The sequence below is a fragment of the Calypte anna genome, chromosome 11 (assembly GCF_003957555.1).
Source record: "Calypte anna isolate BGI_N300 chromosome 11, bCalAnn1_v1.p, whole genome shotgun sequence".
In the NCBI taxonomy this organism is placed as follows: domain Eukaryota; kingdom Metazoa; phylum Chordata; class Aves; order Apodiformes; family Trochilidae; genus Calypte; species Calypte anna.
The window spans coordinates 3,007,960-3,035,661 of NC_044257.1; the positions used below are offsets into that span (position 1 = coordinate 3,007,960).

The 27,702-nt window shown below is 38.6% G+C and overlaps 1 protein-coding gene across 1 annotated transcript; it reads left to right on the top strand.

Annotated features, from left to right (window-relative positions):
- The first annotated feature begins 12,049 nt into the window (after positions 1-12,049).
- On the top strand, positions 12,050-27,319 carry LOC103535272 (receptor-interacting serine/threonine-protein kinase 2-like). The gene is given in 8 exon segments (XM_030457996.1): positions 12,050-12,107; positions 17,892-17,960; positions 22,955-23,116; positions 23,845-23,930; positions 24,562-24,686; positions 24,688-24,716; positions 25,594-25,745; positions 26,358-27,319. Coding segments are annotated over 8 exon segments (1,002 nt in total). The 3' UTR covers positions 26,679-27,319.
- The last annotated feature ends 383 nt before the right edge of the window (positions 27,320-27,702 follow it).

Below are 27,702 nucleotides of genomic sequence, written 5' to 3' on the forward strand. Positions count from 1 at the left end.
GTCAGGCAGAACTCCATATCAAAAGATTCTGACAAAGTGTATAGAAATCAGTTGCCCAATATGACTTCAGGGATAATGCTGACATATTCAGTATTTCAGATATGTTTTAGCAGCTTGCTGAAGAAATGTTTGATGCATCAAACAAATCTACCTAGCACAGGAAGGCAGGTTCAGTGGTTACAGCTGGTATAGTAGAACAAAAAGATTCTCCAGGGAAATCCAGCTATCTCTTCCTCATTAGATGAAAACACTCTTGGAAGGAAACTTGGTAGTGTCAGAAACAACCACCTTAGAACCATAGAATCATAGAATCGACTGGGTTGGAAGGGACCTCAGAGATCATCAAGTCCAACCCTTGATCCACTCCCCCCGTGGTTCCCAGCCCATGGCACTCAGTGCCACATCCAGTTTCTTTTTAAATATCTCCAGGGATGGAGAATCCACTACTTCCCTGGGCAGCCCATTCCAATGTCTGATCACCCCCTCTGTAAAGAATTTCTTCCTGATATCTAACCTAAACCTCCCCTGGCACAACTTTAGACCGTGCCCTCTTGTCTTGCTGAGAGCTGCCTGGGAAAAGAGCCCAACCCCCCCCCCTGGCTCCAACCTCCTTTCAGGGAGTTGGAGAGAGTGATGAGGTCTCCCCTGAGCCTCCTCTTCTCCAGCCTGAACAGCCCCAGCTCCCTCAGTCTCTCTTCATAGGATATGTGCTTAAGTCCCTTCACCAGCCCAGTTGCCTCCTTTGGACCTGCTCCAGGACCTCAATATCCTTCCTAAACTGAGGGGCCCAGAACTGGACACAGTACTCAAGGTGTGGCCTCACCAGGGCTGAGTACCTTCCATTAGTGAAGAGAGATTTCATATAACACATCCTATTCCTCAGGACGTCGCTCACTACAGAATCATTCTAAAAAATGGGAAATAGAGAGGAGGGTATTGCATTTGTGTGACACCAGCCCATGCCTGCAGAGAGGCACCATCTACTGAGGATATCACCCCTCAGGAAGCCAGCAGCTCCCTCACATCCCTCTAACTCAAAACCAAAACCTTGCTGGTTTGTTTTATATAAAACTCCTAAACATAAAGCTCTTTTGAAACAAGCCCAATACATACAAAAATTGTCTGAGTGACATGTGAAAAGCCTGAATTTCAAGTTTATAGTTTCATTATAAACAGCCTACTGTCAGGTATCATGAAAGACTTCTCACTGAGAATCAGTGATGGATGAAAGGGAATTTGTCAGCAGAGATACCATAAGATAACTGCCAGAATTGCATACAACCATATCCAGTTAGTTCCTTACTTTCAGAAATTCATTTTTCAGAAATACTAGGATAATTATCCTCCTGTCTTTATAAAGTTCAGTGTTGAGCAACACAGTCTTTCAGAGATAGAGCAATAAACATTTTTTTCAACTTGTAAATGCAGCTCACATGTTAATTACCCACTTCAATCTCTTCATTTGAAACAAGAACAAAAACGAGGATCTTGGAGGGGAAAGGTGCTTTCATCATTCCTGAAAACATACTTTCACAACATTTCCCTTGTTTTGTTTTTAAGAGGGGTCTGAGCCAAATTCCACCACATAAAACAGAAAGGCCTGTTGAAGCAAATATAAGCATTCCAATTAGTTTCAAGGGCATTTGGAATTGCCTTCATATGTAACCCTATTATTCTGTATTTCTAATACAGGAAAAGATGCAATGTTTTTCCATTCACCAAGGCAGTAATCTCAAAGTCTTAGGAAGAAAAGGCAAAAAGAAGGTTAATCAAACTAGGATCATATTGCTCCTTTTATCATAGGGCTTTGCATTTTCTTAAAATGCATACTTGCATTTTTAAGCATGGAAAAAGAAGAATTAATGTTACAAGTAAGGATAAGCCTTTTCTAGAGCCTCAAGCTGGACCATTTTCTCTCCATCCTTCATCTGTCAAAAAAAGGCCAGATACATGTTTTCCAGTTCATGCACAGAGAAAAAACAAAATATCATAGAATCATAGAATCACAGAATTGGCTGGGTTGGAAGGGACCTCAGAGTGAGTTGGAAAAGAATAGCCCATGGTTCTGTGGGCTGCCAGTCCCCCTTCATTTCTCGGGATGTGCTCCTAAACTGCTGCTGGGGAAGCCTCAACCACAGCCATTTATTCACACTCTTCTCACAAGACAAGAGAACTTAAAGAAGGTGTGTGGTTACTTACATAGTAAACACCCAGCCCTACATGATGCAAGAATATTAAATGTTTGTGCAAAAAAAAAAAAAAGAGTTAATAAATAAAACCAAATAGACTATAAAAACAGTAAGCTGATTGCAGTTGTATTTATGGCAGCAGCTTCTTTAAGTTGTATCTGCAAGTCTTCTCTTCCCCAGCAGCTCATGCAAATAAATCAGAGTTGGGCTGAACACAAATCTGCTGCAGTCCATCACATTCTGCTTCCATTTATGTGAAAACAGGAGATCAGAGCCCCCTTTCTTGCTTTCAAAACATCTTCAGCTGCTCTTTCAATTCCCTAACTGCTGCTGAGAGCAGCACAGAAGGGCTCTGGTTTCTCCAGTCTAACATCTGCACATTTTTTAGCCCCTTTCAAAAGCTGGGCAGGCAACTCCTGAAGTGTCAGCTTGAGACTGACAAGTATGTTTTTAACCTTTAAGCTCCAGTTTTTTATTCCCCTAAACAAAGCAGAGATGCTGTTCTCACCCACACTGAAGAGACCACATCAGTCACTTGTCTCACCTTCCTCCTCTCTAACTCATCTTATTAAACGTCTGCCAGCAGGTTCACTTTGCCTTTACATTTAGTTTAACTGCCCTACTAAGAGTGTTTTATAAGATCCCACAAAAATTAAATTGTCTGAAAAGTGCTGTTTATATCATGAACTAAATTTTATCTGCATCTCCTACACAGTGGTCAGGCAGAGAATGGGCAAACTAAAGTCTCATCATGGGTGATTAACAACCAGCTACTTCTTACAGATCAGTTGGCAGAAAAAAACTGAAGAAAACTCAGATTTGAAGCTCTGCTGCAAGTGACACTGAACTCAAGCAAGGCAACAGAACAGTTGCAAGTTCAGTTTAATTTACAATAAAAGAATAGAAGACTTGGATTTGAGAACTCAAAAAAGGAAAGACTTCCAGTGTTTTGTTGAACTAGAAGTATCCAATCTGAACAAGTCTGAGATACTGTGAAATACAGACACCTACCCAGAGAAGCCAGAAGCCTGTCACTTTGCAAAGGCATCCAGCTTTCCAAGATCAGGAATATTACTAGAGCAGAAAGCATTGGCACCTGGTCTGCCCAGTAAATAACCAGTCCTGTGAGAGATGAAAAGGTTTCTATCCTTTGCAAGGATTAACTTGATTACACAGCTTGTTACAGCCCCCTGCATGCTCTCTATTCACTAAACAACACTCAAATTGTTTGGTGTTGTGACAGTATCACAGTCACCTTACAGCAGCAGCAGGAAGTATTTCTGTCTTGAGCCTTAGAGCACTTTCCAATTATGCCTAGATACTAGAAATGTCAATTTTAAACTCAGAAAATTATTTATAAAAGCAATGGGTAGAAAGACTTAAAAGTCCTGTGTCTTGACACCATCACTACAGCATAAGAAACCTATTTCTATAAAACACCAATGTGAATCCAAAAGTTGATACTGCTAGTTAACAAAAACATTACCTGATAGATAAAACAACTCAGATATTAAGGATACTTCCAAACCTGAGTTACTCTTGATATGTCAAATTTAGCTCTCTGAACTTCCTAACCTCTGGCTGTAGTTACATTGCATGGGCAATTAGATCACCATCACTTTTACCACCTTCATCAGCCAATACAGTTTAAATAAATAATTTCTACAGGCCTAGAATAATGAACATCTGATATTTTTTTTTTAACCACATAATTGGAGGCATTTTCCAAATATATAAGTATGCTATTCATCCCTCTGGATAAATAATCTGAAAATCCCAGCACTTGGTACATTAAACACCATGATAGAAATGGAACATATTACAGTTCTAAATTTCATTGGTTTCTTGAGGGCTTTTAAAGTTATATACAGTTACATTTGCATTGAATCAGTAAGATACATTTCTCTCCACAAAAAGCTACCTTTCTTCCAGTGGTGTTTCATTGCCATATCTCTAAACACAGCATGGTCCTTGGGAACTCCAGCTGACACCCTCAGAGAGCTTCTGGCCACATTTCTGTAGTAAGTGGAGAGCAGCCATAACTCTTAAAGCTTTCCTCTCATCCAGCTTCACAACAGGACTGACCAAGCCATATTTAGATTGAGATTTCTGAGGCAAACAACTTGAGCATAAAAGCATAATGGGGTGGCCTGAAAGAGATCACACTATGTGACTGCATCCAGAGGGTCTGTACCTAGGGATGCAGGCATCCATTCTGGTTCCAGTCCTAAGACACTGAAAAATTAAAGACAGAATGATACAAGACACATAATGCAGTATGAATTGCTGTATGTTATTACTGAGCAGATTCTATCAGGATACTTGAAGTGCCATCTGGTGGACATCCCAAGCTGCTGAGCACCATTAGCAACAGGGAAAAAAATATTAAAAAACCAAACAGAACACTGAAGAAATTTTAAGTCTGGTTAAAAGAGAAATTCAGGTATAATATGGCCAAATTTGGATTTTACCATTACAGCCAGAGGAGTCAGTAAAACAGTAACATTCAACAATGCTAGCTCTCAGTCCAGTATTATTTGGATTACAGATATATAAATACTGTGAAGACAGTGAGTTCTCCAAAAGACCTCTGGATCTAATGGAAAAATACTTGTCTATGACAGTATACATATGGGTCAGTTTATCCCATCTCACTAAAACATAAAGCAAATTTTCTTCTGCATAAAATAGGACCTCTAATTGGCCTTTCCTGCTCTCTTGCCAGTGCTCTGACCAATGTAATCTCTGTTATTTTGGGTTTTAAAAAGTTAACATGTAAACTTGACACTGGCAGTTCTGAGATCTGGATGCTGGACACAGGAAAGGCTTACCTCCACTACAGGCCAATTCTATGATTCTATGATTACATCACTCTCCTAATAGCAAAGCAGAAAACTGGCTGTTTGGCATGGCAGAACATTTTCTCTCTATGGGCATGAGGAGATTCAGTTTAGCTGTGTAGCTTCCTGTAATAAAACACAAAATTAAATTCCCACGAGTTTCTCACTGCTATGCCCCATAGGCAAAACAGCTGCAGAGATCACAAGACAAGGCTACCAAACACTAAAAGATCTTCATTATTCTCAAGAGAGAGAAAATGCCTCAAGCCACATGTAAGGATGAGATATTCTCTGTCACCCTGCCTGACCCTCTTCACCTCTTCTGGCACCATGAATTCCTAAGGCTCCTTCATCCCACTGGCACCTCAAATAATCCCATTTCTTCCAGGCAGCAAAAATTAGGGGTGGCAGCAGCAGGGGACATGGCCCAGGTGCCAAGGGAAGCAAACTGTGGACAGCAGCTTCCACAGTCTGGAGTCCCAGGACAGGTTCACAGTCATTGACTCTGAAAACATGCAAAATGCAACCTTGCATTGCATATGTTATTAACTCCCATCCTTGTGACCATTCCCAAAAAATCACCCTCCAGCACTTAAGAGTTTTATCAGAATTCTACTGTTTTCTCTGAGTTAGAGTCTAAAGGTGCCAGAGGGCTGGTGTTGTGTAGCTCTCATAACTCCTACACTCTGATCTTTTGTCTAGAAACAGATTAGGGATAGGTGTTCTAGGTGCCAAGATTACTTGGGTTTAAAAAAAATCCTTCTACTTTATATTTTAAGTATGTAGCATCTTGCAGACAACAGGCAAACTAAAATCAAACCTGTCCAAAGAAAATTAAATAAGCCTGTCCATAGAGGTACTTTATTACCTTATAGATCATGGCATGAATTTAGCATGTTAAATATACAAATTATTTCAGCCATATGCTGGTGCAGGCTTTTTCCATCCAGTATGACATGCACAGGATACCACAAAGACTTAAGTATATCCTGGCTTCAAAGTAAACCACCACAAACTCCCAACAGGAATAAAAAGGTCAGATCTACCCAAAATAATATGTGAAGACCTAGAATAGTCACAGCATGCTTATTGCAGATTGAAAAATAATGTATTGATGTACTGCATGTCACCCCAAGAACTTCTGTATCATCATTTTTTCTGGTTTCTGAAAGTTGCCTTCCGATCCTGTCCAGAGTCTGTCCAGAAAAAAAGGAAGCAGCAATTCATTCCCAGTTCCAAGAACAAACCCACAGACTATTTCTAGGTAATTAATATACAGAAAATAAAGTACAGCCCATAGAAAAGAAGAGAAACTGAGAACACCATGACCCACACAATGAGTGAAAGAATGAGGATCGTGCATTCCAGAGAAGGAGGAGTTGAGGCATGGTAATGAATTTAAAACTATAAAAGGCTGCTCCAAGGCTCTGTGCAGACCAGATATGGCAGGATGCAGTGCTGTAAAATTACAGCAAAGAAGATACAAGTGGGGCATTTGAGAGACCTTTCTCAGAGAGAATATATATATTATATGTAAATACAAATAATCTATGTGTGACTTTATTAACTTTTATACCCAGCTATTTTTGTAGCTTCTTTTTCTTTTTCTCTGGTTCATTCTGAGTGGATCAACTTTCAGACTGCTGCTCTAAAGCCTACTTTGGGGTGGGAATTGTGAGGTGCCAGGATCAAGTAGAGTAACAGAGATTTTCTGGTTTTGCTCAGACTATACTAGTGACAGTAGTCAGTGCTCTTTGACTGCCAGTAGCAGACCTGCTTCTCTGAACTTCTAAGGCTTACAGTCAAGCCATAGTCCTTTACAATGGTGACATTGGCATCAGTCTCCTGGTTACTTTCTACAAAGAAAAAACATCAGGATTTGTATTTTTTTGGTGCTGGTATTTTTTGTCAGTGGTAAGGGTCGTCCCCAGAATCCATGTGGTGTTGCAGAAATGATTGCTCACAGGCATTGAGTGCACCTTGAGAGAGAAGTAAGTGTTTGTCTGACAAATTTAAAGAGTAAACTATAACCTTTTTTTTTTTACATATCATGCAGAGATGGATCTGGAAAGAAGCAGTTGTTCTAACCAGTCAAACCTGGTTTAAGAAAATTGTGAAGATGCCTCCTTGGGCCCAGCTTTTCCTCAGCCCAGGACAGCTACAGTGGAAGAAACAGCACAGTCAGTACACGTGTACCAGGGCTCCTTGGTTTGCTTCTATATCCTGCTCTTTCCACTTTTACTGAAGCAGATATTGATTTGGAACCAACAGAAAAGAATAAGAAGCCATGAGAGAGAACCATAAAAAGGGAAAAGTCAACATAGCAGGCTGGGAAGATTTAAAAAGAAATACCTTCCCTAAATGTCTCAATTGCCAAGACTACATTTATCAAGGAAAAGGAAGAAAATATCTCAGATGGAAGATTCAGTTGCAGGATGATTCTTGGTGAAATCTTAGTTATTGTATTTGTCAAGTATATAAAATTTATACAAGTATAAATTTTAGCCAATGTTCTCATCTGGGTAGAAGACAGAAATAAAAATGTAGCTTACTGAATCCTTGAGAAGTGATAGTGAGTAATTTTGCATATGAATCATAGCAGAAAATATGACAGAAAAGAGGCACATGAGCCTCCTGTACACGGAAAATGAAACAGAGGATTTGGAAAAAGTTCCAAAGATGTACCAAGGGAAATTATCAGAAACAAGAATCACTGGAGTCAAGGGAGCAGGAGGTTTCAAAACTGTGTTTCAGCATGGTCACAGATCATGAGGATGAAGTAGCACTCTTGACTGAGTGCTCATTGTAGACTTTGGCAAGAATAACTATTGACTCAGGAAATAGCTCACATTTTTTGCTTTACTTAAGCCCTAACTAAAATACTAAAGCAATGCTTTCTGCGTTTTTTGGTTGGTTGGTTGTTTTTTTTTTATCACTAATCATCCTTTATTGCTCAAGTCATTCCTTCACACAAAATTTTCTGGAAAAGTTTCTGAAATCACACAAAAAAGCTCATGTCCAGTGCTTGGTTTCTTAAATAATTAGGAACAGAACAGACCATAATGGAACAATACAGAGGACTTTTAATGCCAGGAACAAGTGCCAAAATCACTTCAGAGTGCTCATGTTAAGATTTCCTGGTTTTATTAGCTATAGGATTTTTTTTCTCAAGCTAGCACTCATGTATGACCCTAACATGTAAAAATCTATTATCTAAAATCTGGTAAAATTCCAGGAAAAGTTATACAAGATCCATGTGTAAGGTGATGATGGAAATACTCAGTCCTGCTTTAAAAATGTTCACCTAGCACAGAATTGAGTTGGATCCATAATGACTGGAGGTTTACCCTCCACATCCACTGCAAAACTGCAACTGGTACAGGCAGATCCACATGTTTGTTAGAAGTTTATGTCGATACTTTCCTCTGCTCAGTTTGATAAAATAGCTTGGACTGTTTTTTCAGAAGGCCTGAGGCCACCAAACAACCACGTACTGTTAGCTACAAAGAGAAGAGAAAGCTTGTGACTTCTCTGGAAAAGAAGAGCTAAGGATCAAATAATCCAGAAGTTCCTGTTGGAAAATACAGCCTAAAAATACGAAGCATTGGTTAATATGATCAGTCACATGAAGTGTCTTGCTTAGTGGACTGAGCATGGGGTACCAAAAGGCCCAGAGTAGCTTTGGTATTGCTCAGTCTCAGGAGTTCAGGTCTTGATCTCCCATTGCAGCTCCTCAGATCCACAGCCTTCTTTCACTTCAGTAATGTACTAGACTGGAGCCAGAATGTACAGCACTATGTAATGAAGCCCAGAAATTTACTTTAATACTAACCTGGCTCAGTTGTGATTGGAAATAATCTCTGTGCAAATACTGTTTCAGAAATGGTTTACACACTGAACCTGGTAGCTGTTTGGAAGAGATAAACCCCTTTTTTTTACACAATCCCTTTATTTTAGCAAAGCTTTGCCACTTACGTCTTCCATAATTCAAATTCTGGTTTAAAATCCTTTTTTAATTGCTCCCTAGGAACAGTCCAGGGTTATAAAACTCTTCTTCCTTGCACCTCTGCTATGTTTTTGGCAGCCTTCTTCAGAGCAGTGGGTTCTTGCACTACTCCCTCCCCACTGCCTGCTCTAGGTCTGGGCATCCTGACAGATCTCAAAGCAGTCTTTAATAATTTGAAAATCACCATTAAATCCAAGGTCAGCCTGAATTCCTGTCTACAATCCTGGTCCACTACTCCAGGATTGAGTCTCTTTCCCATCCTTTCTCCTCCAAACTGTTCATCTCTGGGGCAGACTTCTAGTTGTGCTCCAAATCAATGTCTCCAAACCAAACCTGCCAAATGGAGCCACTTCAACACTGTGACTTGAACATCTCCAGGATCAGTCACCAGGTATGTGCATGACTCCTCTGCTCTCTTAACAGACCATCCAGTCCCAGGACTCTGGGAGTTTCTATCTGAGAGCTGTGAAACTACCAAGACCAAGTTTTTCAAATTTCTGTATACATACCTCACCTGGTATATCTGCTTTTTCTCTGTTTTTAAGAAACAAAATTTCAGGAAAACATTTACTTCATTGAAATCCCAGTATTTGTGATGGATTAGAAATAATTTTCATCAGGCCACATGAAAACAGTGACCTCTGCTGCATGGATGATGCAATTTCATACTTGTTCTGCTAAAGTAAACCTGCTGTTAATACCTTCAGATCAGTTAAAAGGAGAATTTTTTGAAAGCAAGTATTCTTGGCCTAAGGTAAAAGCACTCCTCTTTATACTAATAGAAGGACTTAAATCCACAAAAGGTTATTTTTCATGGTACTGGCAAGAACATACCACAACTAGATTTTAATGCTTTCATTGGTTATCAATAATATTATTCACTGTTGCAACCACTATTTTTGGTAGCGCCTTACACCTCAAATATTTGTGTACCTCTACCATTTCACCTTATACCTATTTGTCCAGTGACTCTCTGAGAGAAAATAGCAGCCACAGAACACAGCCCAGCAAGGCAGACAATACTTGCAACATATGAACTGTCTGATTTCAGGGCCACAAACAAGCCAACAGATTTCAACCCTACTACTTTTAACTGCAATATTCCTTCTTTTCTCCCTTACGTATATAAAGCTGCTAAGCATCTCAATATTAAACTTTCAAGCAGAACCTATAAAAATGAAAAGCAAGTATGTAACCATATGCTGAAAGGGATAGTTTTCCCTCTGAAGTGAATCTAAAGATAGCTCCCAGATTGTCAGAATGAAAGTGGATGTTTTGCAAGCAAAGCTAAAAAATTTACCAGAAACCCCAACTGATGAAATAGCAGGAAAAAACCTCAACCACATTTTTCCCAGTGCTGAAGGTTAAAAGAGAAGTAGTGGTAATGTGGTAGCTGGAGAAAATTAAATTATATTGAGAGGGTAAAATAAAAATAGATTTTCTTTAATACTTGTTATTCTTGTGAACACAGCCTTGTGAACTAAGTCTCTTTAAAAATAAGCTAAGTTTTTCAAATCTCAGATTTGAAAGGTCAAAATAATGTTTGTGACCCTCATGAAGTCAAAGCATTTGGGATTTGCAATTGAGCACATACACTGATTTTTCAAAGTATGCATAGCATTTTCCTGTAAGACAAAACAGAGCAGAAACCTTTCAAATTATGTGTAATGTGTCATGACATCAATATACTATATTCACATGACAAGGATAATTTAACTTTTAACATCTTTTTAGCTTATATTTCTGCTCATTTCATTATATTTGTTCTGTATATGGAGTTCATAGCTTCTATCCTGACAAATCAAGTGGCAGTCAGCAGGCTACCAGTGGTCACTCTTTACTGGTCACTGGGTGGTCAGTACACAGAAAGCTTTATGAACAGGGTAATCCTCCCCCATCTATCAAACAGCACTGAGGCCTGAAGAAAGCTTTTGTAAAAAATCAGACACACATTTTCTGCACGACATTCTTGTGTCAAACCTGATTCTAGTCATGGCTTTTGTCATTTTACATACTGACCAGACCTGCTTTGATGCACAAGAAGAAAGCCTTCATCTTCTTAAGTCTCCAGAAGACTGCATAATATTAATCCCAGTTTAGGAAGACACTAGGCTCATCCAAAGCCTCTTCAAAACTCCCTAGAGAAACTTCTTTTCTGCTGGTACTTCCCTCATGGCTTTCCACTTTCTGGTAAAGTTCCTTTGAACAAATCATGACTTCTTTCTTTAGTAAAGGATACTAGAGACAGAAAATATGAAATGTCTGTGAAACAGTCCCTGTGCTAAAAGAAACAAAACTTACTCACCAGTTTGTCAAAACATGCTATTTTAGGAGTATCACTGAAAGGGGAAGGGAGAAGACACTTCGACCACTAAAATTAGAGAAGTTTTCAGAAGATAAAACAATTTTAAATTTGGTAACTGTGGCCAAGAGCTAACTAGAACTGCATCAAAATAGCATTTTAGCAGACAATACGATTAAACCCAAGTAATTTAAGCAGTGCTATTTTTCTTGCAACTAGATTTGAATGTTACATATATAAAACCAGAGAGCAAATATTCTCAGACAGGCCTCCCCTCCTTGAGAGAAACTTCATTTCCTCTGACTTGCTAATCAGACTGCCTAGAGGCTCCTTATCCTGTATGATAAGATGCACCATATTGCAGCATTTTCCACACCAAGATTTCAAACATGACATCTTTGTTCAATCTCATTTTTACTGCTTTTTACATTTAAATGGAGGTTCCCATATTAAATTTCTGTCCACCTGTTGTCTACTGGGCACCAGTAAGTCTTGCTCCACCTCTTCCTCCTCCCAACAGGTGTTTATATAGATCAGCAAGAACCTTCCAAGTGTTATCTTCATCCTATGTCGGACACTTCATTTGCTTAATTATCTAACCACCTTCCTGAACCTTTGCTAGACTCCAGTATTCCCACATCTTTCTTACTGATCTTACTTATCTTTCTTACTGCCAAGAGGCAGTGGGGGTCTATGTATGTCACTTGAGAACATGGAGAAGCCTTGGTGGCTTTTTGTCTCGCATAGTACAAAGGGGAAATTTGCAACAGGTAATTTCTTTTGGTTGCTACTTCCTGGAAAGAACACAATAGAACAAATTCTACCCTGTACAGCCTGTTTTCACTTATGCCACACTGCTATTTTCATCTTTAAAAGCAAAAGATAAAAAGAAAAGTACTTAACATGATGGTCTTACAACAGTTAACTTTTCAGTGAAGTTTATACGGCTGTATTAAAATGGATAGTTAGATAACTGACAAGTTCAAAAGTCAGAGTATCAATCCCAAAAGAAGTTTATGATGTAGTACTGCAACATTTTCTTAAGCCACATGACTATTAGTAATTACAGATTTTTGGCTCAAGTATCTTCACTACAGATGAAATGCTGGTTTCAACTGGAAATGGGCAGCACACAACTGAGGACAGACAGCACTTGGGTTGTCCAGGCTGTTTGGATGATGCCTACATAGCTCTTTCCAAGTGTCTCTGTTCTCTCACTGCTTTCACAGGAAAAATGATCATGCTATTTTTGGACTAAGCAATTAAAAACTCAGAGGAAAAAAGTGCTAGAAATAGCCAAAGATTGTAATTTGCCTTCTCAAACATTAAAAAAACTTAACACATTTTCAATGAGACTATGTGGCATAAAAGTAAATAAATAAATTAGAAAACAAAAAAAAACCCAGCAACACAAAAACCCCCAAAGTCTTGTATTCTTTTTAGTTGCCTCCTAAACTCTTGGCTTTGTACTTAATAGTTTCAGAGGGTTTTGATTTGGCAGCCTCCAAATGGAAACTGAAAGTGTACTCAGCCCCTTGTTACTGCAAGAATTGTTCAAGCTCCTGAATACATTTTAAACAGGAATAAATTTCCATAAGTAGAATTTTTTTTTATGGAAAGACCTACTTTTTTTCTTAGGTGCTAGCTCTTCATGCAGTTCATGGATTCCAGCCTTCATACATTTCTCAGGTTGACAAAGGATTTTTTGATGTGCAAAGGGTAAGGCCACTTGTGGTTGGAAAGACTGTTGGGAAACCAAGGTAAAGGTAAATTCTTTTTTTCTATATCCTCTGTGTTAGCTGGCTGCTTTCCACAGAGAAGAAGGAAGTACTCATCTCAACAGTGCTGTACTTCATTCCAGTTAAGTGTGTTTATTACCAAATTCAAAGAATAATAACTCAGTAGAAAATAATTTTAGTGGAGCACAGTTCCACAACAAGCAGAGTCTTTTCCTAGATGACTGGAAGTCCACTGACACTGTGTCAATTCAGGATTCCTCCTTCATGTCAGTAAATGCAAGTGATCTACAAGCTGACTTGATTATACCAACACTTTCAAGGAAGTTAGTAGCAATCTGTATCTTTCAGATGCCTTTAATACATTGTTGCAACGTTGGAAAACAAAAAATCTCAAATGAACCAACCCAAACCAGTCCCTCAATGGAAAAATAACATTTACTTTGTTTGTTTGCTTGTTTTAAATCCTTGCTGATTATTTGTGCTTTCTTGCATATTTTCTTGTTTCAGAACTGTCAGGTAGAGAAAATGCAACAGTTAGGATCAAGGCAATTAAAAAAATTTTTTCACTTTCCAGTGGAGAATCCAGGAAGCAGGCATGGCATCAGTAAAGGTGTTAGTGCTGTGTTCCTCTGTAAGATGGGCTTTTAATGAACACAGCTCTACTTTCTCATTGGAACTGGTATCCTAGAAGAGCAAGGAGGAACATTTATTCATATGTCCCTTTGTTTAGAACAGCTTGAGTTTTGCTTGGCATGTGTGAAGGCTTTGAAAGGATGCTTATATTCTCTTACATACCTGTGCTATACATTCACAGCAAGGTCAGAAATCTAGGCCTCTGCCATTTCATCATTAGCTTCCTGGAACTATTATCTATGGGTCCTTAATTGATGGACCTGAAGCTCTAGCATTTCTCCACCCTATCTTAATCCTATTTAGTGCATCATGTTCCAAAAGAGATTGCAAAAACCAGGGCACTAGTGGACTAGGGCACTTTTTACAAACCATTCAACAAGTTGAGCTATGATACCCTAAGCATTCTGTAGTCTAGCTCTTTATTTTGTTCACATTTACATGAATTATGTGTTCCACTATTTAAAACAAGTTACAATTCCACTTTTTTAAAAATTGGGTAAAGAATCCATGAATTTCTGTGGTAAAATTTAATTAGCAGAGGTGTTTGACATCACTCATTTTACAGAAACTGCCTAAGGCCAGCAGCTCTGATACTCTTGTCTAATGATTCCATTAATGACTAGGTGAATGCTATGACTGTTTTCCAAAATAGCATGGTATAGGTATATGAGAAAACAGTTTTCTTTAAAAAACCCAAACAAACAAACCTGCGAATCCATGAAATGGACAACATAATTATGTGTCTTGAAATATCCCATTACAATGAGCAAGCACTGTGCTTGTTTTGAGTCCTTTCTTTTAGAGAAAAGTGATCACATCATTGGTTGCACTCATGCACTATAGCTTTAGTCTTACAATGCTGAAATACAAAGCATCTTAATCCCACAAATATGAAGCCTAACAACACTTGAATATTCACTTCTTGCAAGACCTCCTGAAATACACAAGGTGCCAAAGAAACAGCCCCATGGAACCTACCTCTTTGGCAAAAGTTATCCTATGTAGATGCTAAACTGGAATCAGATTGAGCAATGATGACAGGAACTCTTCTGAAACAGTGAAGTGCAGTATTCACTGAACATGCATCAGAGGCTTTGGTATTTGGGTCATCTTCATGCTTTGATCTTCAGGTTCTGTGTCATTCTTCTATTACGCACACCCTATTAATGCTTTGCCTTACATTGTAGTCCTTTAATGCTGCTTCTTGTAAAGTTCCATTTTGTTTTAAATTTTATTGTAACCAGGTTCACTCTGAGTGACTGCTGTGAGGGGGAGACCTAAGAATCACATCTTAAACTGTGTTAGCATTTAAGCACCACTAATACACTTACTTTCAGGATGTTAAGAACATACTTGTGTTGCCTGTAGACTGTCTTTGTGAATGAGCCAAAAAAACCCCAGTTTTGGATGAAAAGCAAACGTTTTACTTCTTTCTGTGTTGTTATGGTTAGGTTTTAAAAAAATTTCTTTGGACAATTTGAAAAGTTTAAATATGGTGAGGTTTCTACTGTTCAGTCTTTGACACCCAGAGGCTCAGAGTTTTCTTTGTCTTCTGAATGAAGCTAAAATGGTCTTTGGATTTTTTTCAGACCCACGGCTCTTCTGAAGGACTTGGGCTGTCATTTAACATGAACAAGTGTACACATGAGGAATAACATAGTCTCTGAATTCTTCCAGCAGTTGTCATCAGACTCCATCTGCTTTGTGTTTCTGCTGTCATGGCTCAATTCCAGTATCTATGCATTTAGATATCTGCATGGCAATGAATCCTATGCCTAGGAGAGTAAAAAGATTTAATCTCTTATCTAACTTGCTGGAAGGCTTTATTGCAAGTGTTTTCCATAATTAAGGAAAAAAATCCCCCCAAAAATCTTCAACAACTTACTAAACTTTAGTTTTCCTAATTTTGTCTAATTACTGCACAAGGCAGTATGTGTAAGCCTACAGTGGTTTTTTCCTTGATCATTATTTATAATTCTCATATTAATGAGGCTATAAAATATGTGTATATAAAATACTGGGTTTTTAATGAACATGTTCAGTAATAGCAATATCTAGAATAAACAAATAAAGGATGCATTTGCATTTCCCAGCATGTGATATTCTAAAAATACAGAAGTACCTAAAAATACTTTAAGTGTCAAAGAATTTCTGCAAAATTAACTCCTTCAGACTACAAAGCTTCCCCTAAGAAGTTTCTTACATTAGATATCAGGATTTTTAATAGCTGTAATTCACTATAGTATAGTCTGAACCCAATAGGCTAATGCCTTAACCAGGGGAGAACATTCTTAATGTGCTTTTTACAGAAGGGTTGGGACTATGGGCACATAGGAATGTGTTGTTGATAAACAGAAGCCAAGAGGGGGAGGATGCTGTGGCCATAGCAACTTGACAAGCTTCCAGCCTTCTCCAGGACTGTGACAGCCCACTTGTTTTACCTTTGCTGCTTCAGTTCCCTCATGCTAATTTCCCTTTTGGAGGTGTATGCAGGGAAGAGAAAGCTGATTCATAAAGCTACAACTGTCAGCAAATCATAGAATCATAGAATTGGCTGGGTTGGGAGGGACCTCAGAGATCATCAAGTCCAACCCTAGAACCACCATTGCGGTTGCTAGACCATGGCACTGAGTGCCACATCCAGTCTCTTTTTAAATATCTCCAGGGATGGAGAATCCAGTACTTCCCTGGGCAGCCCATTCCAATGCCTGATCACCCTCTCCGTAAAGAAATTCTTTCTAATATCCAACCAAAACTCCACAGTTCCTACTTGTAGTTTGCTTCCTCTCAGGCCACGGAAGCCAGGATATTTCTAGATATAAGGGACTTTCCCATCATCATAGGACGATTAGGTAACTGTTTCACTTCTTGCTCTCTCCCTGTTGCTAGGGTGAGGATTTGATAACAAAAAGAATAGGAGTCTGCCAACCCAATCTCATTGCCTGACACTGTTTTTTAAAATCAGACTCTATAAATAAAGACAGTCTTCATGAAGTGGAAATTCTGAATAAATGTGACCCACTGAATCGCTGTTTTCTCCACCCTGCATCCAGCAGTCCCATCAACCTTCATTGTGAAATTATACACTGGGGACCTAGCAGGACACAATTAGGCCTGGCAGAGTTCTCACAGAATTAAAGACATTCTGGACTTTTGCCATTTTCTTGCCCAGCTTCCTGCTCAAAGCAGTGCTGCATCAGGTCAGCCATGGTTTTGTCTAGCTCAGACAAGAAAACCTTAAAGCATGGAGACTCCACAGCCTGAGGGGCCTATTCCAATATTGCATTACAAAAGATTTTTTTAACATCTGTGTTACTGGTATCTGCCACTATGGAGAAGAATTTTGCTCTGTCTTCATAACTGACCTTCAAGTAGCTGTAGCTTCTAGAAGACCTCCCCTGCAGTCTCCTAAACAGGACTGGCTCCCTCAAGCTCTCCTTGTAAGATGTCTGCATTAGGGCCCCATCTTGGTAGCTGCTTACTGCATCCTCTCCAGCTTCTCAGCATCTTCTTTGAACCAAGGGCCCTCAGTTGACTCCAACATTTCAGATGCTGCCTCAAAATTTTTGAGTACTGAAGCATAATGACAACTCTCAATTTCCTGAACACATTTCTAATGTAGCCCACTATGCAATTTCTTCCACCCTGTTGGCCCCTGAGCAACTTATCTTCTCCCATAATATCTTTGTCCTTTTTAACAGATCTTTGCAGCCTAGTATTCCTCCTTTGCTTACCTATCCTGCAACCAGAAAAAAAACTGATTTTCATCCTGTTTTAAAATTACCTTGACATAAAAGTTTAAAGGGATTTTGTACTTGTGCTGCTGGCTTGATCTACTACAGAGATAAGCATCAGCTACACAACCTGTGAGCAGCTTCACACACCTCTCTACCTGGGCTGTATTCAACAAGGTGTGTTTCCCTCTTACATAGCTTTCCTTTTTGGCATTCCTTATTCTGGCAAAAAGTAGTTACCCAACCTCTTTTTTTCTAATTGCTCTCATTAATTACAAATACTTAACAAATCACCCTGTGAAAACCCATCCACAGTCACTAAAGAGTAACAGCTTGTATATTCAACCAGGAAATTTTAGATGTTTGCAGGCAGCCAATAAAAGGAGAGATCAACAAGGCAGCTGACTCATGCAGGAAAGCTCAAGCTGGGTTTGAATCAAGTTTAAAGCCGACTCCCACTTGTTATCTGCAAGTTTCACTCTGTTTTTTCATAGTTTCTATGTCCATATTTCCAGAGGTAAGTTGATTTTTGTTTCTAATTTCTTTTACTGAGATATCTGAATATTAATGCAATGTAGAGGTTCTCTCGTAGTAAGGAAAATATCTTTGCTATGAATTACTTTAAAAAAAACAAAGAACAAACAAAACACTAGCATTAAACTTAAGCACTTGAAATAAATAGATTTATAGCAGTCTTCCTCCTGTCCCTGACTGTCCAACTAGGGGAAGATGAGAAAGTTGTCTGAATGTTTAGTGACTTACTGAAAAATAATACGAAACCCTTCATTGCAAAGGCTGCCTATGAAATAGTAGTTTCATTGCTTGATAGTGAGGCTTTTTTAAAAGGGTTTAGGAGAAAAAGCCTTCAGAAGGGCATAATTATTGGAAAAATAGTTTTGGTATCAAACTTGTGACCCAGGTGATAGGGAGACTATTATTTGTAATTCCGTGATGCCCCATATTCCATGGTTAGTCCTGCCACCTGTTTTAAGACTCTGCGTAGCATTATGGATAGAGAAAAGATCTGTCATTTTAGGGTTAAATTCTTTTGGAAGTGATCAGCAAATCACTCTAAGCGTAGGTGTGCAAAAAGAAGTACAACCTCCTACACAGCCAGTAGTGTTTGACATGGCATGGTTTGTAACAGACTAAGATTGAAGTGGTTTTCATCTTATTTTTAGAAAATCTCTAGTTAATTAGGTTTTGCAAACCCAAAACAGGAGGGGTGGCTAGGTTTTATTTTTATCTATTGGTGAGTGTTTAAAAAATATTAGCTTTACTTGATTCTATTCTAAATAGAAACAGCCTTTTTGAGAAATGGTTTAGATTCTGTATTTGTTGATTCCCCTTTCCTGTACTGTTTGGTGTTGAGAAAATTACTTTGGCTATTTAAATGATTATTTATCATGCTATATTATGAAAATGTGACATAGTTTTCCTTCTGCTAGCCTTCTGATTACCTCCTATGTACTTAGGAGTTGTAGATCTGTGTGGTCTGTCTTTGCAACTTTAAAGGATATATGATTTACTTGGAAACTTATCTTCATTTAGAGCAACCTTTTCAAATTTTAGGAAGCTCTTAACCTCTCTGTCAGCCATATACCATGTTGTATTTCTTCTTTAAGGAAACGTTAAGTGAGGCACCTAAGGCAGCTGTTGCTTTCAAATTGCACTAATCTAACAAAAGAAAAAATATTAAACCATTCTTTCATATCAAAATCAAATACTGTTGAAGTTGAACTGGCAAATCAGCTGCTGAATTTTATTTGCATTTTGATTGTGGTTAGCACAACTACGTTTAGTATCCCTGTGTAAACGTGCCTGCAAGACACAGCTTAAATACTGAGATTGACTGAAAATAAGTTCTATGAAATAGAAGCAATTCAGCCATGAGCACAGGATTATTTAGCTTTAGGCTTTTGTTTCTACTTTATTTGTGACCAGCTAAAAGTCAGAAGACTTTCAGGTCTTCTGCATACCAGGAACTCTTTTTGTAGAGCCCAGCTTTTAGGACACAAGTCACACCTGACTGTTCTTACTGATTACTTCATATTTATGTCCCTGTTACTTCAGTTCTCTCACATTTCCTTTTCCAGCCCTGGCCCACTGGACTCCAAAAGGGAGTTTTTCACTTACAGTTCTTTTGATACACTGACCACTGATCTTGCCATAATCCTTTTCCATGTTTTTTTTCCCATGCTTGCTCATTTTTGTCTTTCACCACTATCTTCTGACCATAATCTAGTCTAATGTAGCCTCACAAATGTAATTGGAAATGTTACTCATGAAGAACCATGGTGATACTTATTTAGAGAATAGAGAATTAGAGGTTCTCTCTAATCCATGTGCATTATCATACAATGTGCCCAAAACCTTCAGATGGTCTTGGAGGGTTGCAGTATAGACAAAAGTACCAAGCAAATTAGTGGCTGCTATGAAGACCAAGCTCCATTTAGCAGAGTTCTGCCAGCTTAGGGCAGCAAGACATGTCTTTTGCCTTGCTCTTGTGTTGATATTTGATGCTGCATTAATCAAGATATATGGAAGAATTATAAGAAACAGGCTTGCATGAGTTACTGAACTGCCTTCTTTCATGAGAAGCAGGGAAACTCTACTTCTGTCCAGTATGTAATTCTTAAAATAGTAGTTTGTATACATAATTCAATATCACTTTAAAATCACATTTTGCATTATAAATAATGCCCCACATTTCAAACTCATCAGATGGAAATAATAATAAGCAATTAATTAGCACCTTGCAACCTCAGATGGTAAGTTATGCTTCAGACACTCCTTTGCAATTAGTGCATTTTTCCTGTCTTTGTAAGGAAAGTCTAACACAGGATAATAAAAAAAAGCCTGTTAGATTAGGGTCATAGTTATTTGGGAAGTAAGGGGTGGTGCAAATTCACTGTGCTTTAGTAGTAGAGATAAAAAGTAGTCTTTATAATTTCTTACTTTTATGCCATTTTCTCTCCCTAGCCAGCCATTAAGAACTGGCCAAATCATTACCTGTAGTAGCCAGGAAGATTTGGATAGCTTTAACCAGGACAGGACAAGCTCAGGCTTTGCACTCAAAGCTTTTTGTATTTCTAGGAACACTGACATTTCAGCCAGGATACTCCAGAGAGGTCTGTGTTTTATTTGGCAGAGTAACCAGGCAGGTGGGCAGCACAGACCTACAGTGATGACACCAGGATGAATTGTAACATGTCCCAAATCATCTGATCCCTAAACACATCTCCCTTCCTAAAAATTTTGACTAGCCAAGAGGAAATTTGGAGGCAGTTATATTGATGTGCCTTATGTTTTTTTACAAATCTTTATGGAAGTTATAGTTTAATCCTGAAGTACTTATCACTACTATAACAATGTCTACAAGCCCTGATCAGCAATTTTAAGCATGCTACGGTACTACATCTTTCTGGAGTGGTCTCACTTGAATTTAATCTAAAACATCATGTGCACATGAGAGAGTAGAGAAATCAGGAGGGTAGGGACAGGAGGGGGGGGGAACATATATATCTCACTGCCATGTAGCCCTGGCCAAGTCCTAATTAAAAATAAATGAGCAGAAAGTGATGGATGCAGCCTATTGACAATAAAATTCTGGTGTGCAAAAAAAATACCACACAAAATTTCCAAGAATAGTCACAATCTACTTTTGATGAAGCAAGATAAAAGCATTTTAGTGAATGCACTGACTTGAGTGTTTATCAAAAATGAAATGTCTGATGTGCATCTACAGACTGGGTACTCTCATTAACCAAGAATGCTGCCATTCAGCTGGCTTCTGTTAAAGGTAAAATACAAAAGAGTCCCACTGAAATACATGATGTTTAATTTGTTCAGTTATTAAGGCAAGGTACAACAGTACTTCAGAAAAAAAAATTAAAATTAACCGTTTAAATTGTTGTTAATACTTCAAAACCCAAATGCTGCCAGAATTTGGTAACAATCAAAAATTTTAAGGTATTTTTGTCACTGGGGGAGAGGATTGCTTGTTTTCAGACAACTGAAGTCTAGCAATCTTTGTAATCTGAACTGAAGTTATTTGTTTGGAAGCTTGTCTAAAGAAAAAGTTTCCTCTGTCCCCTGTCAACATTTTCTTTAAGCCAAGCAACCAGATCTCAAACCAAAATAGCTGAAGTTACAGAAATCAACAGTTTGCTTTCCACACTGAGGTGGAACCCTTTCACTCAGATTTGCTCAATAAATCTAAGGACACTGTTTTCCTCTTCTCTCTCTTTCTACCATTCTGATCTGTTGTTTACACTACGTGGTACTTAGGAAAACTGGGAGAATAAATGTTTAACTCAGGTGCAAAATGTCTGACTGTGTGCTGATCAGAAATACTTAAAATTGTGAAAATAAGCTTTAAAATAGGTGGGGCTGTGAATGACTTCCTGTGGTTACTTTACAGGCTTGTGAATCAGCACAGCAAATTAGAGAAACTGAAGCTGAAGTTTCATTGTAAAGACTAATTAGAATAATGAGAATGAGCTTCAGGTCTCTTGAAATCAACAATGAATTTCAAAGAATTTTCTGCTCACATGTACCACAGAGTAGAGATTACCATATCTTTTAAATCAAACATGAAATTAACAAAAATTGAACCTGTAACACAAGTTCAGTTATTTCTATGAAAATATGGAGTTCAGTAATTCCTCTGTGTGAAGAACTAACTCTGAAGTCTGTAGATAAATAAACTTTATTCTGTTGATGACCAAAGCAGAGCCTTGTTATTCCCTGTAAATAAAGTGTTTCAATTCATGTCTACAGTCCAATAGCAAAAGGATCCAATACAAGTTCTTGGGGACAGTAAAGGGAAAGAACTTGATTTTTCTTAATCAAGAAAAATCTGCCTTCACACTTCACACTGCTTTAAACTGTGCTCTTATGTTCATACTCTTATATTCATACTGTGCATGTATATATATATACACAATATATATATATACAATGTATGTATATCCAGCCATTTGTGACTTATTATTTGGACAGAGTTCTTTACCCTGGTATGGCTGGTTGAAATAAGTAGCTACAGGCATTCCTAAAGCACCACATGTCTATTTACAGGATTGCTTTTAGCTTTAAAACCACTCTTTGCTTTAAAATACAAACATTCACTGTAGTGAGACAGGACCAGGTGCCCTGAGTTATTGATGAGTGGGTGTGGGTTCACCTGTGTCTGGCCTCCCTCCTGAGCATGTGCAGGAGCAGGGGGCCAATAAGAGAGCAGCTGACACCCGCGGAGGGGGCTCTCACTCTTCAGTGAGGATGGAGAAGCCCACAGCTCGAGGAGCCCCAGGAGCAGACAAGAAGGGGTAGATCCCAGAGCCCCAGGAACAGCCCTAGGACATCGTCCAGGAATGGGCTAAACCCCGAGGCCTCAGGATCAGCCCTAGGAGCAAGAAGGGCTCCTCCCGCTACATTCACCTATTATGAATATGACTTTAAGATAATTCTGATGGATTGTGTTGTGCAATGACATTTTCCTATAAGCTACAGGTCAGACAACACTTCAGGAAGTTCTGACAGGAATCTGCAGCAGTTTGAGGCCTGGCATTTCAGAGCATCTTATACCAAGCCATTTGTCCAAGAGGAGCAGATTGTTTCACCTTATTGCCTTGTGCTGACATCAAGAACCAAGTTACAGACCCCACACTGCAGGTAACACTGGGGATTTGCATCCTTTGCAGGATTTGTAATGGAGATAGACTTGCTGGCAACACTGCTGGAACACACTAAATCAGTGACACAACAGCTGAAGTGGGAGAAAAAGCAGCCTTTAGATCATCAGTAAATGTTTTTTCTAACTGAAGCTTCCCACCAGAGGTGGGCTGCTTATCTCCAAAATTGTTTGGTATAATGTAAAAGTGAATACAAACAAAGGAAGGAATATCGTCAGCTACACAGACTGTTTCAACAAATATCAACACACCTTGATTCCAATTCCTTTTGAAGGATGTAATTGTTTAATTTAGTAGAACTCTCATATTGACTGTCTGTTTCTAAAAAGGGAGAGAAGAAATGTTGAAACTGGGATGTTTGAGGGGTTTTGAGTCAGTTTTCAAAGTTAATATTGCTTCCACAGCACTTGCATATTTTGTGATAGATTTATACAGCCATGTGTAAACATTTTGCAATTAAGCCGACTGCATCTGTATGAACATCTAAGAAAATGTGATTTTAATGTGACTATAGCTGTTCTTCACCACCATTTCAAGAAGGGAAACCAAGAGGAGGAGGAAACCAGGATGGAGAAGTTCTATTAGACTAATTTTGTATAGTTCATCTAGCTGATCAACATAATAATATAGTTGCAATATAGGGAATCATAAATGCAAACACACTTTCATATGCAATGTGATATTCAAAATGCTTTCTTGCCTCTGCAGAATATGTAGGCCTTTTAGCTGGAATTTTGACTAATATAAATAAGGAGGCAATTTCCACTGCAGTCTACAATCTGATGGATGCAAAGGTTAGTTGCCTCTTACAAGAACATTACCTGATTCTTTCAATTGTAATCTTTATGGTCAAAATACAGGAAAGGTTTTGTCTTCCTTGTTTTATTGGACATGACAGAGAGTATGCCTTGACACTCCAGGTTCAATTAGGAATTGTAGCAAATAGATATTCTAAGATTCTTTAGAAAATATACCAATTGCTACCTTCAATTATAAAAATGATAGCTTTTTCTAGTCATCAGCTGTAGTCAGACTGGTAAGCTCATGTGAGTTGAGAACAAATATCAGCCTTAAGTAGATCAGATTAGGGCTGGAATGAAGGACAATTTTTGTTGTATGTACTGGTAAGAAGATATTTATTTCAGTACCTAATCAGTGATATTGCCTGCTGCAGCAGTACTGGTATCAGAAGTGATCTTGGACTGCTGTAAGCCTTAGGACAGTAAACCCACAGATCTATACTGCCAGTGAGCCAAGGTAACCAGGTAAAGTTGAATTAAATCTCTGTAGGCTCAACAGCTGTGTGCACACCCTGCTGGGTGCTCTGATACTGCTATCCTATATTCTGTGAGAAAACTGGCTTAAAAAGATTTTGAAACAAAAGATTCCACGAAGATAATTCTTCTCTATTTTGATCTTTTTCAGGCCCTCTGGTCACAAAAATTCTGCCACCTAACCAGCAAGAAAATTCCTTTTGCAGTGCCAAGCTTGTCAACTCTTTTACTTGACAGCATTACAAATAATGCAGGAAGAGAAAATATTATTGAGATGGATCTGTCAGAATGCAACAACAAAGAAAGGTTGTTGAACCTTGAAACATAATCAGCTCCAGTTATTCTAGGAAAAAAGATAAATGTTAGCTGCTGTTCCAAAGAAATGTTATTTTCCATGTAAAATTGTCGCTTCTAAGAGTGCCCTCTGCTGGTATCATCTGAAACACGAGTTCACTGCAGAAAACCAGAGATGACACAACACCTTTTGATTAAGTGTATAGATAAAAAAGCCTTTTCTGTTAATTCTTTTTTAGAGCCCTAACCTGTTTTGTACAGCAGCCTTTCCATTTACACATCAAAAATTCCCAGTTGCTCTTGACAGAACTAGCCCCTTCTGCAAACCACACTGCCAGAATAACTTTGTAATTTGCTATTAAGAAAAGGAAATATATTTTAGGGACCTTGTGTTGCCAGGAACATGTGAATGATTCCTGGTAATCACCATTCCTATATAAATAACTTTCTTTGCCTTTCTGATGCGGATTTGTCCTGTCAAAATGTTTAAATCTGTGTCAAGTATTGATACATTCACCCTTTTTTGTATCCAAAGGCATGGGGAATATAGAAAAGTTGAGCCACAGGAACCACAGAATGATTTTCACTTAGAGCAACATCAACATTTCCAACCATTTTCATTCTGATCAACAGCTGCCAGATTTATAGGACAATGTTTCATAACTTCAGAAATAATTTTCTACAATTTGAAAGTGTCAGATGTGTTTAGCCAAAATCTTCCTAGGAATAATGGTTCATTAACAAAGGCCTAAAGCACAGTTTGTCACAAATAACAGCTCTCCAGTTAGTTTTCACTTCAGTTCCAGTCTCCTGCAGTGGCTGACATATGTAATGTTCTGTTGTTGTTTGATTTAAGGGTCTCATCTTACCCATGTTAAACTTCTTCTAGATCACCCAGGCTCTGACCATAGAAAATCAAATTCCTTTTGTACAATCCCTTTATCTGGTTCAACTGCAGGGAAAGAAAGCAACATGCATAAGGACCCAGCACTGGCTCTAAAGCACAGACCACAACCTATCCATCTGGAACAACCACTGACAGGTAAGACCTCATTTCCAGTTTAAGGTGGCAATATGCTCCTTAGCCAGAACCCAGCAGTTGAACTGTTTAAAGTCTGGAGTCAGTTATCTCTAAATTTCATGAACATTGTCAGGTATTTAGTGTACTAACTCCTCCAAACGTGATACAAATGTCTGAATTTATTTGTCTGTAGCTACTCCTATGTTCTCAGAAGTTCAGGCACTGGCCACTGGCTTGCTCTTTTTCAGGGCCATGTTCAGGCTGAGGACAGTTCTGAAAAGACCATAATAAAAACACAGAAAAATATCCTGAACTACCAAGTTTTCTCATCTATGTAGAGCCAAGCTACTTTGCATAAAGTTTGATACAGACGCTAAGCAAACAGTGCAAGACCTGAAAATCTGCTTTTACAAAATCTGAGAACTTAATAATCTTTAGAAACACATGTTTTCTGTAATCTGATCCTTGTGAGTTTTAAACAAAGGATGAAAGCACATTGGACCAGTTTAGAACAAAGAATGCAAATAAACGAACTCTTCCTACTCCTTTCCTCTACTGAGTTTATATTTCTGGTGTCGATGCTATCGCTTGCTAACAACTTCTGGAATTGGTTTATAATTTTGTTTTCACTCGATCCTTGCTGCAAAGGAAACTGCTGCCAAATCCTAGCCTGCCAGAGACAGACCATCCTGAGCTGCATGACAGAAGGACGCCTCAACCATATCCTTGATGTCCTTCGCTCGCAGCAGTCCCTGTCCCGACTGGATTATGAAACAATTACCTCTTGTCCCACTGTGATTGCCCGTGCTCGGGCACTGCTGGACACTTGCCTTTGCCTTGGAGAGAGGGCAGCACAGGTTGTAGTCAATGTACTTTCAATGGCCAAATGTAGCCCTCTGAGACAAAGCAGCCATTGCCTAGACTGCCGTTCTAAGGTAAGCAGGCTGCTGTGATGGGTTTTTTTGCACTGGTTATTTAGAATGGCAACAATTCATATAAATGCCACAAAACCCATTGGCAAAAGTCAATCCTTCCTGCAGTCCACAATTCTCCTCCTCTAGTGGAAAAAGCTTGCTGGATTAAAAGACCAAGTCAGCCACTGCCTGCAGAAATTACCAAGACTGGTGTAACAAATTCCAGTTTGAATTTTGGATGGGAGGAGTGCCGTGTGTGTGCAAGTCAGAGGACAACTTATTTCCTTTGGTTTTTTGTTTTTTTCAAAATGGATCACGACTTTATGAAGATCACACTATGGAAGAACAGCTATTACTAAATCCTCCTAAGGACAGTAAACAACAGGGTACTGGATGAAGAAAGACTACTGCTTGTCACTGAGCTTGTATCTGAGCCAGCTGTTAGGCTTGAGAGAATCAGGAAATATTTCTTCAACAAGACTTTAAGACTTTGGAAATTTTATATTATGTGTATAAGTTATTTCTACTCACAGTCAGATGCTCTCAAAACAGAGCACTGACAGCAGCACTTTGAAAAGTCAAGGCTTTAAAGTATTTACTAAATGGAAAAACTGTAATAACTTGCATCCATGTACTCCAATATGTCTGCAGTTCAAATGAAAAATTACACCAAGAAGAGGTGCCAAGCTGATTGTTTTGAAATGGTGGTTCTGATGAACTGTAAAGTGAAGTAGCAAGACTATTTTACTTGCAATGAAAAACAGTGTTATGTAAGATGCTGGGTTTTTTAAGGCATACTGAGATTTCATCAAGCTTCATGGCACTGGATAAACACAACTTGTTACACAACCCACAAGTTCTTAAAACAAAACCACAATGCTCTGGTTTCCTGTTTTGTATCTGTTCTCTCCACAATTTCAAACTACTTATTGAACTCAGTAGTTTGTCAGGTTGTAATTTTAAATACAGTGATGATGTGCTTTCTAAGCACATTTAAAATGCAAATTAATTCTGTTGCATACTACCATGCCACTGGAACCATAAACACTTTTTACATGAATTC